Source organism: Sciurus carolinensis, chromosome 1, assembly GCF_902686445.1.
Source record: "Sciurus carolinensis chromosome 1, mSciCar1.2, whole genome shotgun sequence".
Taxonomy (NCBI): Eukaryota; Metazoa; Chordata; class Mammalia; order Rodentia; family Sciuridae; genus Sciurus; species Sciurus carolinensis.
The window spans coordinates 201406378-201423112 of NC_062213.1; the positions used below are offsets into that span (position 1 = coordinate 201406378).

Consider the following 16735-nt stretch of genomic DNA (forward strand, 5'->3'; position numbering starts at 1 on the left):
AAGTCACTTGTGCCCACGTGCACGCATACACACACACAGGTATTGTTGATTGAAAACAACTGAAGCCTGAACACCTGGCTCCTTAGCCCAGAGTCTGCTCTGAAGGGGCTCCATGTGGCTGGCCCCACCCTCTAGCTGCCTCCAGGGCGACAGCCCTTGGAGAAGCGAGAAACCTGGACAGTCCACACAGGACTTCATCAGGAGCCCCTGTCACTAACCATGGCACTGCAGATTGATGTAAAAAGAGCCACCTACCCCTGCGAGCCTGGAAACAGGTCTGTGAGAACTAAGCCTGGTCTCAGCAGCGGTGATTGGAAACTAACTTACGTCACCACAAAGCAGGTGGCAGGCTGGCACCAGCACTTGGGAACCTAGGCCCTGCCCACTGTTGCAGCTGTCGTGTGTGTCAGCTCTTGACTCAGCACTGGCCTCATCTCTTACCTTGCAGGAGACAGCAAACCCAAACCTTCCTCCCAGTTTGACCCAAATAAGCCAGCTGTGTCCGGCAAGGTAAGGCCGCCCAGGAGCACTGTGGCTCACCCACGGCCTCAGTGTTGACCTCCACCTTTGCTGAGTGGAGGCTCCATCTAGGAATCCTCTTACTCTGTGTATCTTTTCCCTAACTCACTTCTTTCCCAGTGTAGACAGGACCTATCAACTGTTTCAGCAGTTTTGTTTTTTTTTTTTAGGTGTCTATAAAAGCTGGCATACAGTTGTGTTGTTTTGTTTTTTATTTATTTTTATATGTGGTGCTGGGGATGGAACCCAGTGCCTCACACATGCCAGGCAAGCACTCTACCACTGATTCCCAGCCCCAGCCCCGGCATGCAGCTTTTAAAGGCATTTTGTCTTTGCAGCCATGGGAATTCTTTTTTTTTGGGGGGGGGGGGGGGAGACCAGGGACACTTAACCACTGAACTGCATCCCCAGCCCTTTTTATATTTTATTTTGAGACAGAGCCTCACTAACTTGCTTAGGGCCTCGCTAAGTTGCTGAGGCTGGCTTTGAACTCAAGATCCTCCTGCCTCAGCCTCCTGAGCTGCTGGGATTACAGGCGTGCACCACCCTGCCAGGTAGTCATGGGAATTCTAGCTGCAGGTCAGAAGCACCACCTCAAACGCCAGCATGGCCTGCGTGTACCCCACGTGGGGTCCAGGCCCAGCAGGGCTGGCATGTGGGAGTGGGGCTGTGGAGCCTCCTGTTCCTGCCCGAGCTCTGCCTTCTGAAGGTGCACAGAGATCACCCACTGCTGGAAACCCAGGGCTCCCCAGCTACCTGAGCTTGGCACTCTGCCTGGTGGTCAGGGTTGTTCCCTACTTTAAACATGTCTTATCTTTTCAGAAGGGCGTCGCAGCCAAAAAGCTTAAGCAGTCAGTGGGAAACAAAAGCATGTCCTTTCCAACTGGAAAATCAGACAGGTATGTGGAAGTGGCCAGGCCCGCAGGCCCTGGGAGCCCAGCAGAAAAGCACCTGCCCTGTTCACTTGGGGACAGCAGCAGAGCAGAGCTCAGAGGGCTTGGGCTGGAAGCGCAGAGGCCCTCTCCACAGCCAGGCCTCTCTCTGTCACTTGGAAAACAGGAGGGGATGCAGTGTGCTGCGTGCCACATATCACGTGGCCTCTCCCTGCACCCTGCACTCAGACCCCTCATTCTTTGCTCTTTCCCGTTATTGTCGTTTCCTGAGGTCACCTCAGAGCAAGTATGTGTGAAGTTTTCCTAGGTCAGCCTAGGAAAGAAAAGAAAAAGATGAGCAAATGTGGGTTGTCATTGCTGAAGAATGTCATAGTTAAGAGCATAAAGTCCAGATGACACTAGAGCAGCACCTGAGGTCGGCCCTCCCCCACGAGGGCATAGCACAGGAAACATTTTGCTTGGGACCTCAGCCAACCCCGTGGGCCCCACACTCTGCCCCGGCCACCGCTGCTCTCCAGCTCAGTCCCCGAGATCCAAGCAAACCATTCTTCAGTTCTGTGTTCTGGAGGGTTATGTTTTTATAATGCAGCTGAAACCCAACTCAGCCACTGTGGATGAAGTAACTGTTTTCCTTCTGTCTCTGCAGAGGCTTTAGGCACAACTGGCCAAAGAGATAGTGCTGGAAGAGACCCTTGGGACCCCAGGAACTGGAAGCACCAAACGGTGGTGCTGCTTTTGTATAAACTCATTTTTAAACCATTAAAACTAATTCCTACTGGAAGAAAGCTGGTTCCTGACTCTTCCTTGGCTGCTGTGCTGTTCACCCCCACCCTCAGCTGTCTGTGAGAGAGGAGTGTGCTCTGGAGGTCACTGTGATTTCTAGAAAAAGCCAGAACCACCCAAGGGAGTAACACAGAAGAACGCCTGTGACTCAGAAGAGTGAGGTGCTCACTCAGGTAGGAGGCTCCCTGGGCTTCCGACCCCGCCTGGCTTTGGGATGATGTAGGCAAAGCCGCGTGACGCCTGCTGTAGGGAAGAGGTGCTGCAGTGCCTTGAGCCAGTGTGGCTTCTGGAGAACCTGACTCTTCCTTTCTCTCTTCCTTGAAAAAAGGGAAAAAAAAGAATCTTTGTCTTTTCCTGATAATAAAAGAAATAACATTGAGCTGCAGGTGTCGCTCAGTGGTAGAGCACTTGCCTAGTATGTGCAGGGCCCTGGATTCAGTCCCCAGCACTGCAAAAAGAAGAGAAAAGCACGTTTAACGGAGGAAGTGTGGGAAACAGAAAAATGCAAACAAGAAGTTTAATCATCCGGCAATGTGGTGTGTTTCCTCGTGGGCTTTTTACTGTGTGTGCAGATGCACAGCTGTGGAGGTGCCCTCCATATCCATAGGTTCCATGTCCATGGGTTCAGCCAGCCTGAGATAGAAAATAATTTTTTAATCACACCCATACTGAACAGTGGGCTTTTATTTACATAAATTAGGCATTATCAGTAATCTGGAAATGATTTAAGGCATGCAAGATGGACTGGGGACATAGCTCAGTGGTAGAGCATATGCCCAGCATTCTGGAGGTCCTGGGTTCAGAACTGCACTAGGGTGTGTTTCTAAGCAGGTACACCATTGCCTCTCCATGTTTTGGTGTCTTCAACGGGTACTGAAACCAGTCTCCCATATACTTTTTTAAAATATCATTTAGTTATCAATGGACCTTTATCTTATTTATTTATATGTGGTGCTGAGAATCGAACCCAGTGCTCACACATGCCAGGCAAGTGCTGTACCACTGAGCCACAACCCCAGCCCTCCCATATGTTTTAGTTTGCAGACTTGGCTTTAAGTTTATTGCTTTTCACCCTTAAAGTTTGTTCTACGAGATTTTTCTCATTCTGAGGCCAACCCTTGTAATTAAATATGTAGGTTTCCATTTGTTTTTGTTGTTGTTGTTTGGTTTTTTGTTTTGTTTTGGTACTGGGGATTGAACCCGGGGTGCTTAACCACTGAGCCACATCCCCAGCCCTTCTTTGTATTTAATTTAGAGACAAGATCTCACTGAGTTGCTTTAGGACCTTGCTAAGTTGCTGAGGCTGGCTTTGAACTCGTGATCCTCCCCAGAAGCTGGGATTACAGGTGTCGCCACCACACCTATTTTGTACTTCTTTTGTGTGTGTGTGTGTGGTGCTGGGGATTAGAACTCAGCGTCTTGTGCATGCAAGGCAAGCACTCTACCAACTGAGCTGTATCCCTAGCTCTGTACTACTCTTAATGCAACATTGAACTTAATTTGTGACCAAAACTTTGATCATTTCTTTAGAATTTCATTTTGTTTTACTCCTGAGAAATCAAAGTACAGAACACCATTATTTTTGTTTTCACAAATATTTAAATTAGGAACCCTTTTCTTTGAAATTTATCTCACAAATTATTGAGAGGGCCAGCTGTGTGACAGCCCCAGGCTGGGTAGGTGCCAGGCCAAATCAGACCTCACTGTGTCGTGGCCCAACAGAGCAGAACTTCCTGGTCAAGGAGAGCACAGAAAGCAGCTCTGTCTTCAGACGGGTGGGTTAGGGTCAGCTAGGACCAGGATGGTTGAGAGTGACAGAAAGCCAAACTGTAAGAACGAGAATGTTCTTTCCTTTGTAAATAAGGTTTGTCCAGAGGCAGCGTGGTGGCTCGTGAGAGTGCCCTTGTCCAGCCAGCCTGTCTGAACATGGGCCTTGCACCTCTCCACCCAGAGACTCCAGCCATCACGGAAGGGAGCGGAGGGCGGCCAGCCTTTCCCACTTCCCATTGACCTGAACTCAGTCACATGGCCACAGCAAGGGATCCTGAGAAATGTCAGTGTTTCAGTCATCCATTTGCCCACCAAAAAAATCTAGAATTCTGAGTACAAAATTTGGTAAAAAGGAGACACTGAGGTGTTGGCGAGGATAGGTGTTGGGGAAAAAGGTACACTCATCCCATCCATTGCTGGTGGGGCTGCAAATTAATGCAGCCACTCTGGAAAGCAATGTGGAGATTCCTTAGAAAACTTGGAAGGGACCCACCATTTGACCCAGCTATCCCACTCCTCGGCCTATACCCAAAGGACTTAAAATCAGCATACTACAGAGATACAGCCACATCAATGTTCATAGCTGATCAATTCACAATAGCCAGACTGTGGAACCAACCTAGATGCCCTTCAATTGATGAATGGATAAAGAAACTGTGGTATATATACACAATGGAATGTTACTCAGCCATAAAAATAATAAAGTTATGGCATTTGTAGGCAAATGGATGGAATTGGAGAATATCATGGTAAGTGAGATAAGCCAATCTCAAAAAACCACAGGACGAATGATCTCGCTGATAAGCGGATGATGACACATAATGGGGGGTGGGAGGGAGAATGGAGGAAGGAGGGACTGTATAGAGGGAAAAGAGGGGTGGGAGGGGTGGGGGGAGAAAGAAAATAACTGAATCAAAAACTATTACCCTAGGTAAATGTATGATTACAGAAATGGTATGCCTCTACTTCGTGTACAAACTGAGAAACAAGATGTATCCCATTTGTTTACAATAAAAAAATTAAAAAAAAAAAAGACATTGAAGAACAAAGAGTAGCCTCTGCCAAAAAATGGCAGTCTCCACTGGGTAAAATGGACAGATGGAAGTTTTTGAAAGTGAGAAATGGGTTTTACTGAGGACGGCCTAAGGAGGCAGGCTTCATAAAGGAGGCATCTGGACTGTGCGGAGTGAAGGATGGCGCCCGGAGAAGCTGGGTGGCCAGGGCCATGGAGCAAGAGGAAGGCCGAGTCTGGCACCCAGACCAAGGGGATTAGGCAGCCGGGACCTGGCCGGGGACCAGGCTCACCTCTGTCAGAGATGAATGAAGTCTCTGAGTTAAAGTGGTTCCTGGTCCTTTATTTGAAAGGTCTCCTTGCTGGTTTTGTCTTGTGACAGTGTTGCTGTTCTAAGGTGGCGCCGCAGGCAGTAGGAGGGTTTGTCCTTTGTTTTTAAGACGGGGCCTCAGTAGGTTGCCCAGATTGGCCTCAAACTTGGGATCCTCCTGCCTCCCCCCAAGTCACTGAGATCACAGGTGTGCACCACCGCCCCCGGCCAGGTCTTTTTCAATGTCCTTTTTGCAGAATAAAAAGTCAGCAACCATATGGGAGTCGCCAAAGTGGTGCTGGTCCTCGGAAGGCACGGGGTGGTGATGAGCACCGGGGGGCTGGGGGGACAGCTGGAGCCTTGGTCTAGGGATGAGCACGCCACAACCAAGGAGGTATGCGTGCAGGGTGCTGCTCCCGTCAGGAGCTGCTCAGGGACAACCATGAGGCCCAGGTCGCACCCTGGGAAGGGGTCTGGAGGCCCCCAGCCGGAGGCGGGGAGGACTCGGAAGGGCTCTCTGCCCAGAGGCTCTGCCGCTGCTCCTGGTGTGCAGACAACTTGCCAGAAACAGTTTCCACCAAGCCCTACCACATAATGGCCAAATTTGTTCCCACTCAGCCACAGCTGTATGCCTGGCTGAACACAGGATTTTAAAATGATTCTCAAGTGCCAACTGCCCAACAAATCTCTTCAGAACGGGACACCTGGTGGCAACCCCTGAAACCATCGCCTTGGACAGTGGCCATGGTCTCCCCTCCCCTCTTTAAAGCCATCACTGCTTCTTAGGAGTTGGGACAGTGACCCCACCAGACGGTAAGCAATGCTTTACCACTCACGGGAAATGAGTTCACGTGCTCATGAATTGGGAGAACATCTCAGAAGGCATCTGGTTTCTCCTGGTTTTCAGCATCAGTGTGGTTCAGGTGGGAGCGAGGCTGCTCGCGGCAGAACCACAGGTTTGTCGAGTGATCCAGAGTGATCTGGAGTGAGTGGCATCTGGTGCCCTACATTTAGGGACTACTTAGCCAATAGCTTTTCCAAGACCTTTGTTTCTTGAACCTGAAAAGTGTGTGCAACTCCTGCGCACTCTAGCCTGAAGGCCAGGGCTCCACAGGAGGGCAAAGGATGTCACTCACAGTCTCCCTCGAGGTTTCAGACAGGGAATGCAGGTCATGGTGTCACACACCTGTAATGCCAACTACCCTGGAGGTCGAGCCAGAAGGATCCTAAGTCCCAGGTCAGCCTAGGCAATTTAGCAAGACCCTCTCTTAAAATAGAAAAGGCAGGGATGTAGCTCAGTAGGAGAGTGCTTGCCTAGCAAAGGGAGGGAACTTGCTCCCACTCCAGGTGTAGGTTATAAAACGTCAGTCAAAAAACATCACTGACGCTGTCACCAAGAAGCATTTCCTTCCTTGGCATTCGAACTGCGCACAGAGCAATTAGCATTTAATATTTGGTAATTAGCATGCTTAATGCGATTCTGAGGAGTTCCTTGACATTTTCATAGAAACAGTACATCCCCGCCCACCCTTCAAAGGGCAAGACCCAGTGTGTCAAAAAGAAAAAAGCTGCCAGTCTTTTCTGATGCTGAATATGCATGGGTCGGGACTCTTCCTGGACACTCCTAGTAAATTTAGAAATTCATTTAGAAAAGAACTCATCGGCTCAAGACTCAGAGACTCCAAGGGGAAATGGCTAAATTCAAGTCTCAGGCTGTGATGAACCTTTCAAATGAAAACAAAATCTTTACTGCGCCCCAACTAACCACGGGATCTGTTACTCCAACCAAAGAACCAAACCTGCGGACGCGGGGAGATACATTCTATTCCCGCTGCGGTGCAACATCATAACCCTAGGTCTGACAATGTAGCCACCCGCGCCCACTTCTGCTGTCCAAGGCCTGGAGCCCCAGCCTGCAGGTCCCAGAACCTCCCCTCCGGAGGCCCGCTGCAGCTCCGGGCCTGGACGGGCGGCCTTGTCCCTCCGGACCCCTGCAAGTGAGCAGGGACTGGCCTGCGCGAGGCCGGAGGAGGGACCCCGGACCCCTTCCGCCCGCGTAGCCCGCCCCGGAACCCGCCCGCGACCGGGACCGCCCGACCGCAGCCCCGGCCCGGCCCCACGTGGCCCCGGAGCAGGCCGCACTATCGTGCTGTTGCCGACGGACGGCGCACCTCAGCCAATCGGCGGCGCGCTGTGGACTGGCTGCCAATGAGCGCCCGGCGAGGCTGCGCCGCGGATTCGCCGCGGGCCCGCTCCCGCTTCGCCATTGGAGAGTTGGGGCTCCGCCCCCACCGGCAGACCCCGCCCCTCAGGCCGTGTTAGGTTGCGGCGCGGGCGGCGGGCGGAGCTGGTCCTGTTGTGCTGCGGCTCCGCGCGGCCTGCAGTCCCGGGCCCGCGCCCCGCGCCGCCCGCAATGGAGCCTGGCCCCGACGGCCCAGCCGCCCCCGGCCCCGCTGCCATCCGCGAGGGCTGGTTCCGCGAGACGTGCAGCCTGTGGCCTGGCCAGGCCCTGTCGCTGCAGGTGGAGCAGCTGCTCCACCACCGGCGCTCGCGGTACCAGGATATCCTTGTCTTCCGCAGGTACCGCACCGGCTCTCAGCCAGACCGCAGCTGCCCGGCCCCGGGACCCCTGCAAGCCGGACCCCCGCCGGCCCTCGTCCTGCCCTCATTCCAGCCCAGCCACCCCCTCTTCTGGCCGAAGCGCTGTCCTGCCTCCCTCCTCCCGACGCCCCGAGCGCCCCTGCCTCCCGCCCGCCCCCTGCAGAACTGTCAGAAGTTCTTAGGAACTAGGCCGGTCTCCTGCCGGGATCCCCTCCCCGCCGTGCACCGAGTCCAGGGCTGGGGGAGGCGGTCCAGGCAGGCCTCGGGCAGGAGGCAGCCGGAGTGTGCGCCGCGCTCCACGTGTCAGTCCCGGGACACGTCAGCCAAGGAGACCCCGAGTCCCACCCCAGCCCCCACCCGTGGGCCGGCCTGCCATCCCCGCCACGTGTCACCCTCTCTACTTACCCCCGAGACCCTGTGGCGGGGTTGGGGCACATTCCCTCACCCCAGAAGACTCAGGCCCCCGACTGTCACTCCATCCGCAGTAAGACCTACGGTAACGTGCTGGTGCTGGATGGCGTCATCCAGTGCACGGAGAGGGACGAGTTCTCCTACCAAGAGATGATAGCCAACCTGCCTCTCTGCAGCCATCCCAACCCCCAAAAGGTACCCTGCTCCGACCCAGAGTCAGCCTTGAGTTCTGAGGAGCAGGGCTGGGCTGGAGGAGGCCCCAGACATTCGCATGCCGGGCCCATGCGGCTAAAGGCCTGTCAGAGAAAGTGCCAGCGAGGCCGAGTGAGTCCCTGGGGGTCGGGGGCTGACATGGCCTCTGAGAAGCAGTCCCCCTGAGGCCTGAAGCACAGAGTAACCCTGGGAGGGGCTTCCAGAAAAGGGGGACACCCTGGGCCAGGTTGTTGAGACTCCAAGGCATTTCTTGTGGCTCAGCAGAGCTCAGAACCGCCTGCTCCAGATGGTTCTGTAGAGTGGCCCTGCTCAGCGTCAGCCAGACCTGCAAGGGCCCTGCCTCTCCCTGTCCCCACCAGGTGCTGATCATCGGAGGTGGAGATGGGGGTGTCCTGCGGGAGGTGGTGAAGCACCCGTCAGTGGAGTCTGTGGTCCAGTGCGAGATTGACGAGGTGAGTGAGCACCTGCCCCTGCCCCCAGCTCTGCCGGGCACGGGCTGCACCTTGCTGATTTGTAGATCAAGTCCCAGGTAAGGTTCAGGGATGCTTCCCGTTACTAGGACCCTGCCCTTTATCCTCGGCCTATTTTTAGTGCTCTTTGACTCTGCCAGGTATTGCTGGAGGTACTGGCATCCAGTGTTGGACAGGGATGTCCCTTACCCTTGGTGCTGATGTTACAAGTTGGAGAAGACCTCAAAGGGTGACCTGATAAGACTTGACAGGGCCAGGGAGTGAGGAGGAGGCAGGAAGGCACAGGCCCAAGAGCGAGGGTCATCAGGACAGGCCTCCAGGAGGTGGCACCCAGCTGAGTGAGAAGCAGCAGGCAGGGCGGAGACAGGCAGGGCTCGACACCGGAGGCTGGCATTGGAACCCTGGAGCAGGAAAGGGGAAGCAAGCTGTGCAGCTGGGATACTTCGTGTGTGGGGAGGGGACAGGGATAGTGGGAGATGAGATCTGAGCTCGAGGCAAGAGCAGCACCCTGTTCCCATGAGGAGCTATGTACCAGAGTGCTCCCTATTTTAAAGATGTGGAAACTGAGGTTCCAAAGAGGAAGGGCTTGTCCGAGGTAACCAGGCTACCAGACGCACCCTGGGAGCCCCCCTTGCCTGGCTCTGAGCCCCCTGCTGTGGCCCACCTGTTTCTTCCTGTCTCCTCCTCAGGATGTCATCCAGGTCTCTAAGAAGTTCCTGCCGAGCATGGCTGTTGGCTACTCCAGCTCAAAGCTGACCCTGCACGTGGGCGACGGTTTTGAGTTCATGAAGCAGAACCAAGACGCCTTTGACGTTATCATCACAGACTCCTCAGACCCCATGGGTGAGCAGGACTGAGCCTCCACGCCCTCCTGCACCTGGAAAGCCAGCCTCCCTGAGTGGAGGACAGGAGGCCCCTGAGACTAGGGCTGTTCTTTTCCCTCATCAGTTGCCACCCTCCTCAAACAGGACTCAGGACAGGAGTGAGAACGACCCCAAGTTCACAAGTCTGGGGACCCGAGAGTGGGGATTTGACGTTGGCCCACTGAGGGCCCAGTGTTTTCTTTGGCCTCCCTTCTGCCTTGACTGGCCAACCTTGGGGTGGGCAATGGGTGCTAGGCTTGAACCAAGGCCCGGGGTGGGTGTTTTCCTGACCACGAGAACCGCCCGGGAATGGGGTTAGGTGGGGGGCCCTCCACATACTGGGGCAGCGGGCCACGCCTGGCCGGGTCCTGAATCCCACAGACCCGGGTTCAAATGTGAGCTCTCCCTCTGGGCAGCCGCGTGGGTCTGCAGTAGGGTGACGGGGGTGGCCCGAGATCTCAGCACGTGTGCGGTCACCCCTCTTCCCTGAAGGCCCTGCGGAGAGCCTCTTCAAGGAATCCTACTACCAGCTCATGAAGACCGCGCTCAAGGAGGACGGCATCCTGTGCTGCCAGGGTGAGCGCTGCCGGGGCGGCGGGCGGGCGGGGGGGCGGCCTGCGGCTGACCTGTGGCCCCCCCAGGCGAGTGCCAGTGGCTGCACCTGGACCTCATCAAGGAGATGCGGCAGTTCTGCAAGTCGCTCTTCCCCGTGGTGGCCTACGCCTACTGCACCATCCCCACCTACCCCAGCGGCCAGATCGGCTTCATGCTGTGCAGCAAGAACCCGGTGAGCTGGGGCTGCCCCGGGGCGGCGTGGGGGGGGGAGCCCGCCTTGACGCCCTCTGTCCGGGCCCCAGAGCACCGACTTCCGGGAGCCCGTGCAGCGGCTGACGCAGGCGCAGGTGGAGCAGATGGAGCTGAAGTACTACAACGCCGACGTGCACCGCGCCGCCTTCGTGCTGCCCGAGTTCGCCCGCAAGGTGAGCCGCCGCCGCCGCTGGGCGCCCGGGGCCTCTTGTGCCCACACAGCCCAAGTGTCCTCTGACTGCCCTCGTGTCCTGCCAGGCCCTGAACGATGTGCGCTGAGCCCCGGGGCCACCGCCGTGCCACCCAGGACCTCGGCCTGGAGGGGGGAGGCTCCAGCGTGCCCAGGCCCTGCCAGCCCTGGACAGACCCCCTGCCAGCTCGCCCACCGACCAAGTGTCACAGGCCCCAGGATGCTGCCCGGCCTGCCCTGCTGGGCGGACTGCGTGTCCGTCTCCGGCGTTCAGCCCCAAGCCTATACCAGCTCTGTACAGCACCGACTCGGCCCTCCTGCCCCAGCAAACACGTGTATTTATAACAAAGTGTGCGACTGTGTGCCCTGACCCTCGCCAGTCCAGCAGGAGCCTCCTCTGCAGGTGTGGGGTGCGCCCAGAAGTGGGGGTCTGCATGCCCTGCCCACACTGTGACACTGGGTCCTTTCCTTGACCTCTGGCACACAGGGACACAGCAGTCACCAGACCAGCCCCAAGTCTGTCCTAGGAAGCTGGCTAGCCCCTGGGCCCCTTATCAGCAAGGCCCCAGGCTCACACCCCTGGGGCCAGGACCTTGGGGCTGACAGGACCCAGATGGGGCTGCTGCAGGGGCTTTGGCCTCCTGGGGCTGCCCTGGAGTCGTCGATTCCAGCCTCACAGGATGACATCTCCTCCTGTGCACCCGGGTGTGACCCAAGGGGCTGGTTGGAACGCAGCCAGAGCTCAGTTACCTGAGGCCTGTTACGCACATCAGGAAGTTGGCCAGGTTCTGGGCGCAAGCCTGAGTCGAACACCACCTCCCCACCCCCAACCTGGAGTTCCTTCTGGAACATTCAGCCACCCCAGGGGTTTGGGCTGAGAGTGCAGGGGTGGGAGGGCGCAGGGCTGTTCCCTCTCCAAGGTGCTGAACCTGTGGCCTTCGGTGTCCCCGGCACCTCACCACCTGCTCTCCAGGACGGGGGCTTACTGGATAAGAGCCACCAGGAGGGTCTTAGGGTCTGGTGCAGATTTGGGAAGGGGGGGGCCCTGACCCCCACCCAGCTCTGGGGAATGGCCTGAAAAAGCCTCCGCAAAAGCCAGGTCAGGGATGGGTCTGGGGGAGAGACTAACAAGAAAATTGGGGATAAGGGAATAAATAAGCCCCCGCTGGGGGTGGCACTGAAATTGCCTCCCTGGGCAGCCACCTTAGAGCCCTGAGTTGACAGGAGCAATTCTGGACATCTGGAAGGATGGGGTGGTAAGCTAGGGTCCAGTTTTACCACGGACTTGCCCCAGGTCACTGCCCATCTCTGGGCTGTGCCCACCCTGCTTTCCTCCCACCCCATTAGCCCACTGGGCTCTGAGCGCGTTCAGACCTTCAACCCCCACAGCAGGTCTGAGCGCAGTCCAGCCTCCCCTCCCCCCGTCCCAGGCGATCCTAGAAGCAGGCCAGAGCCAGGGTCTGCCCTGGGGCCCCCACGCTCAGGGAGGCCCCAGTGCAGCCAGGGGACAGCCTTGGCCACGGGGCCCAGCCACTGGTGGTCAGGGCGGCTGGCACTTGCTTTCTGTTGCGTGCCGAAGTCCACACGGTCCCCAAGCAGGCAGCCACCCTTATGAGCCCGCCCCCCACTGCTGCCGGCCAGGGCTCCTGGTAGGGAGGCCCGCTCAGACCCACTCCACCCGTTAGGCCCCAGGCAGCCCCATCTCAAGGGTGACCCAGCCGGGGGTTGCTGCTGCAGGAAAAGGTGGGACCAACCGTGGACCCCAAAGATCTGGGGGTTCTGAATAAAAAGGACTGGGGGTCGCAACGTAGCGGAGTGCCCTTGGCTCAGTCCTCGACCCCCGACCCCCAAGAGTGCTACAGAGCGCCTGCCGAGCCAAGCTAGAAAGTCGGCCCGGGCCCTGGGAGGGGAGCCCAAGGCAGAAACGGCCTTGCCTGGGTGGGGAAGCCCAGGGGCAGCCTCCCCTGCAGCGGCTTGGGGTGACCCACACTGCCCACCTCAGAGGGGCGTCATCAGGGTCCAGCCCTGGGCCCCGCCCCAGGGTGGGCAGCACACACATGAGGGCCCATCGGCTGGAGCGGCTGCGGTTTTGGTGAGGATGGGACCTGAGTCCCCCAAGGTCCTAGCAATTGTGAAGAGGCCACAAAATGGCCCAGTCAATCCCACCTGGAGTTTTATTTTTGGCATCAGGGATTGAGCCCAGAGGTACTTAACCACTGAACCACATCCCCACCCCTTTTTTATATTTTATTTAGAGACAGAATCTCAATTGCTGAGGCTGGCTTTGAACTCAAGATCCTCCTGCCTCAGCCTCCCAAGTCGCTGGGATTACAACCATGCACCACCATGCCCTTTATTTTGAGACAGGGTCTTTCTAAATTGCTTAGGGCCTCACTAAATTGCTGAGGCTGGCTTTGAACTCAAGATCCTCCTGCCTCAGCCTCCTGAATCACTGGGATTACAGGTGTTCACCACTGCACCCAGCGAAATTTTTTCTCAATTAGCTACGCCCCTGGTGGAAGGATTCAAATCATTCTCTGACTTGTTGGAAGAAAAATAGTGCTCTTGCCCTTGTTGCTGGAGGTGGTCTCTTATCTCTTTGAGCTGATTATTTTGGAATTTATCTTCTGTGATGTAAAATGAAATACATTTGGTCTTTGTCTCCAATTTCTGGCAGAGTCCCATGGCATTTCCTGACTGATAACTAGTATCTTTAAGCATTCTTAACTGGCTCCTTTTAATGGCACCTGAGATTATGCTAATCAGTGTGTTAGGGTAGGGCTATTAGGAAACCTCCACCCGCAGCTGGTCATTGGAAGATTAGAGGGGCAGAATTTACAGCCTCCCCTGCCAGAAGGCTCCTGAAAGGGCCTCAGGAGGAGAATGGAGTTTAGGCTTTGTAAACACTTTTAAAGGGTTTTTTTTGTTTGTTTGTTTGTTTGTTAATTGTTTCCTGTTTCTTTCTTTTTTTGGTACCAAGAACTGAACCCACTGAGCTACATCCCTAGACCCGTTTATTTTGGTACCAGAGATTGGATCCAGGGCCCTCAACCACTGAACCACATCCCCAGCCCTTTTTCTTTCGCTAAATTGCCTACAGCCTTGCTAAATTGCTGAGGCTGGCTTTGAACTTGTGATCCTCCTGTCTCAGCTGGAATTGTAGCTCTGTGTCACGGGACCCAGCTATTTTAATTTTGAGGCAGACTTTGTCTAAATTGCCCTAGTGGCCTCAAACTGGAGGTCCTCCTGCCTCAGGCTCTGCAGTCCCTTGGATTAGAGGCGTGTGCCACCACACCTGGCTTGAAAGCACTTTTTTTTTTTTTTTTTTGGTACCAGGGATTGAACTCAGGGGGCACTAAATCACTGAGCCACATCCCCAGCCCTATGTTTTATTTTATTTAGAGACAGGGTCTCACTGAGTTGCTTAGAGCCTCGCTTTAGCTGAGGCTGGCCTTGAACTTGCAATCCTCCCGCTCAGCCTCCCGAGCCACTGGGACTACAGGTGTGCGCCACCGTGCCCACCTAGCATAAGTACTCTTGAGCAAAGAGATCTGATGCGCTTCCAGGTTCTCTACTCCCCAGGTGAGTGAGGGGCGGAGCCTTGCGGGTGCTGTTCTTCCACAACCGTCGCCATTAGGTCAGCGCTTCCCTGCATTCTGTGAGCCGTCCTAGCGAACTGTTGAGACTCAAGGTTTCCCAAGGGAACCTCTGCTTTACACTAGGTTGGCCAGAAATGCGACTGACATCAGAGGGGGCCAGTCTTGGGGGATGTGGCACCATTTCCAGGTAGCGCCAGCTGGTGTCAGAGCAGAACGGCGTGGTGCCCAGGAGACACCTGGTCAGAGGAGGCTCTGCTGTGGCTCCGTGTCCGCAGTAGTGTGGTTGGTTTGTGTGTTTCTCGTCTCCCTGTCTCTAAATAGCGTGCTCACATGGCTCTTCTGGACTTTCCTGTGTTAGGCATAATCTCTCTTTTTTTGGTACCAGTGATTGAACCCAGGGGTACCGAACCACTGAGTCATATCCCCAGCCCTTTTCTGTATTTTATTTAGAGACAGGGTCTTACCGAATTGCTTAGGGCCTTGTTAAATTGCTGAGGCTGGCCTTCAACTCGAGATCCTCCTGCCTCAACCTCCGGAGCCACTGGGATTACAGGTGTGAGCCACGTGCCCGGCTCAAGCCGTAATCCCTTCGCTTTGGCTAGGGAAAGGGAGGGCTTCCATCCCAGCCCCCCACCCTCACAATCCATCACAATCTGGATCAGCTGGTTGCTTAGCGTTAGCACTTTGACAGTGACGTAGACACCGCTCCCAGCTGAGACAAGGCGGGAACTCCGTGGCCTCGACCTTCTGCTTGTTTTCCCAGGAGGTCGCCCTGCCATTGGTCAGTTTTCGTTTCCTGTTTGTAATCAGTTCGTCGCTGATCAGCCCCAACCTTTCGCACTTGTCTAAAGCTCCATTTTCAGTCTTCGGACTCAACGGGGGGCTTGTCGTTTTCATTTTCCCCGACAATCTGTGCAGCCGTCCCCTCCCCAGGCGGAGCCTGTTCTTGCCCCTCGCCTTCCCATTTCTTGGTTCAGTCCCTCGTTTCAGTGGAGCACATCCCTGGTCACTCTCTGAGAAAGGGGGCGCGGGAATCCAGCTTCTACATTCTTGACATGCTATGAAGATGTGTTCTGTCCCACTTTCAGGCTGGGTGGATAGGTAACGCCTTAGGTGGGGAGGACCTGAACTCAGGCGGGCAGCCCACCATGCAGCTCTGCTAAAGCCTCAGCTCCTCCCAGGGCACCTCTCCAGAGCATGTCGAGGTGACCTCATAAAGTGGGGGCTAGCCTCCCTCGAACAAGTGACCCAAGAGCCAGGTGGAAGCTGCCACATTGGCGTGTGTGGCCAGGCCACGCTGGCCCTCAGCAGGAAGCCTCAGCATGGAAGGCCACAGGAGGGCAGGAGTCACCAGGGGCCATCTGAGAGGCTGACTACTGGACCTTCCAGCTCTTTCCTTTTTGGGCAGTGGGAGGGGTACTGGGGATCGAAACTGGGAGGGCTCTATTTCTTAGCTACATCCCCAGCCCTCTTTTTTTCTTCTTTAATTTTGAGGCAGGGTCTCATTCAGTTGCTGAGGCTGGCCTCAAACTTACGATCCTCCTGCCTCAGCCTCCTGAGTCACGGGTATTATGGGGTCCACCACCCTTCCAGTTCTTTAGAGAGTTTCAAGGTGTCCTTTTTCCTGACCTTTGTGTGTGATTTCCTGTTAGCTTTTCCTTTCCCCCTCCCACTCTCTTACTCTCCTTGTAGGACATGATTTTCCCCTCCATTGTGTTGAAATATCACATGTAAATATCTAAATTTTTATCTATCTCTCTGGGTCCTTGGAGGACACTTTGTTTTTCATTATTTTTTTTTCTGTTATTTTTTGTTTTTCATTTTATTTATTCTATTTTTTGGCACTGAGCCACATTCCCAGCCCTTTTTATTTTGATTTAAAGGCAGGGTCTTGCTAAGTTGCTTAGGGCTCCCCCAAGGTACTGAGGCTGGCTTTGCCTGAGCCTCCTGAGTTGTTGGGGTTACAGGCTGGCGCCGAGGCGCCCTGCTCCCACACTGTGTTTTGTGGTGCTGAAGATCAGACCCAGGGCTTCGTGCCCGCTCAGCCGGTGCTCCAGCACGCCAGGCGGGTCCCCCCTCCGCCCCCGCAGCCAGCCGAGGATGCGTTCAGTCAGCACCAAGTCTTAGGTGCTGGAGAGTTTCCTTGCATGCTTCTGTTTATAATCACCACCCAGCCATCACAACTTTCTCTTCAAAGTAAAAAATAAAGAGGGTGGTGGCCCCACGCAGGAGGCTGAGGCAGGAGAATTGCAAATTGCAGGCCAGTCTCAGCAATTTTCCCAAGGCCCTAAGCA

The 16735-nt window shown here is 55.4% G+C and overlaps 2 protein-coding genes and 1 long non-coding RNA gene across 5 annotated transcripts in view; 2 read left to right on the forward strand and 1 right to left on the reverse strand.

Moving 5' to 3' along the window:
• The window catches only part of Exosc10 (exosome component 10), a 22341-nt gene extending 19001 nt beyond the window's left edge, over positions 1–3340 (forward strand). The window contains exons 23-25 of one of the 2 annotated variants that reach the window (XM_047562851.1): positions 449–510; positions 1342–1418; positions 2059–3340. In XM_047562851.1, coding sequence (XP_047418807.1) covers positions 449–510; positions 1342–1418; positions 2059–2089 — 170 coding nt within the window. In that variant the 3' untranslated portion in view covers positions 2090–3340. The remainder of the gene's footprint in view (positions 1–448; positions 511–1341; positions 1419–2058) is intronic. The other variant, XM_047562860.1, reaches the window with a different exon arrangement.
• LOC124991990 (uncharacterized) overlaps positions 2691–16735 on the reverse strand; it is a 16691-nt gene continuing 2646 nt past the window's right edge. The window contains exons 2-3 of one of the 2 annotated variants that reach the window (XR_007110010.1): positions 9647–9876; positions 2691–2828 (exon numbers count right to left, since the gene is read on the reverse strand). This is a non-coding gene — a long non-coding RNA (uncharacterized LOC124991990). The remainder of the gene's footprint in view (positions 2829–9646; positions 9877–16735) is intronic. The other variant, XR_007110013.1, reaches the window with a different exon arrangement.
• Srm (spermidine synthase) lies at positions 7605–13138 on the forward strand. Its single transcript, XM_047562951.1, has 8 exons — positions 7605–7867; positions 8374–8494; positions 8872–8964; positions 9672–9825; positions 10338–10421; positions 10487–10632; positions 10703–10825; positions 10911–13138. Exons 1-8 carry the CDS (start codon positions 7701–7703, stop codon positions 10929–10931), a joined length of 909 nt encoding a protein of 302 aa, XP_047418907.1. The 5' UTR covers positions 7605–7700; the 3' UTR covers positions 10932–13138.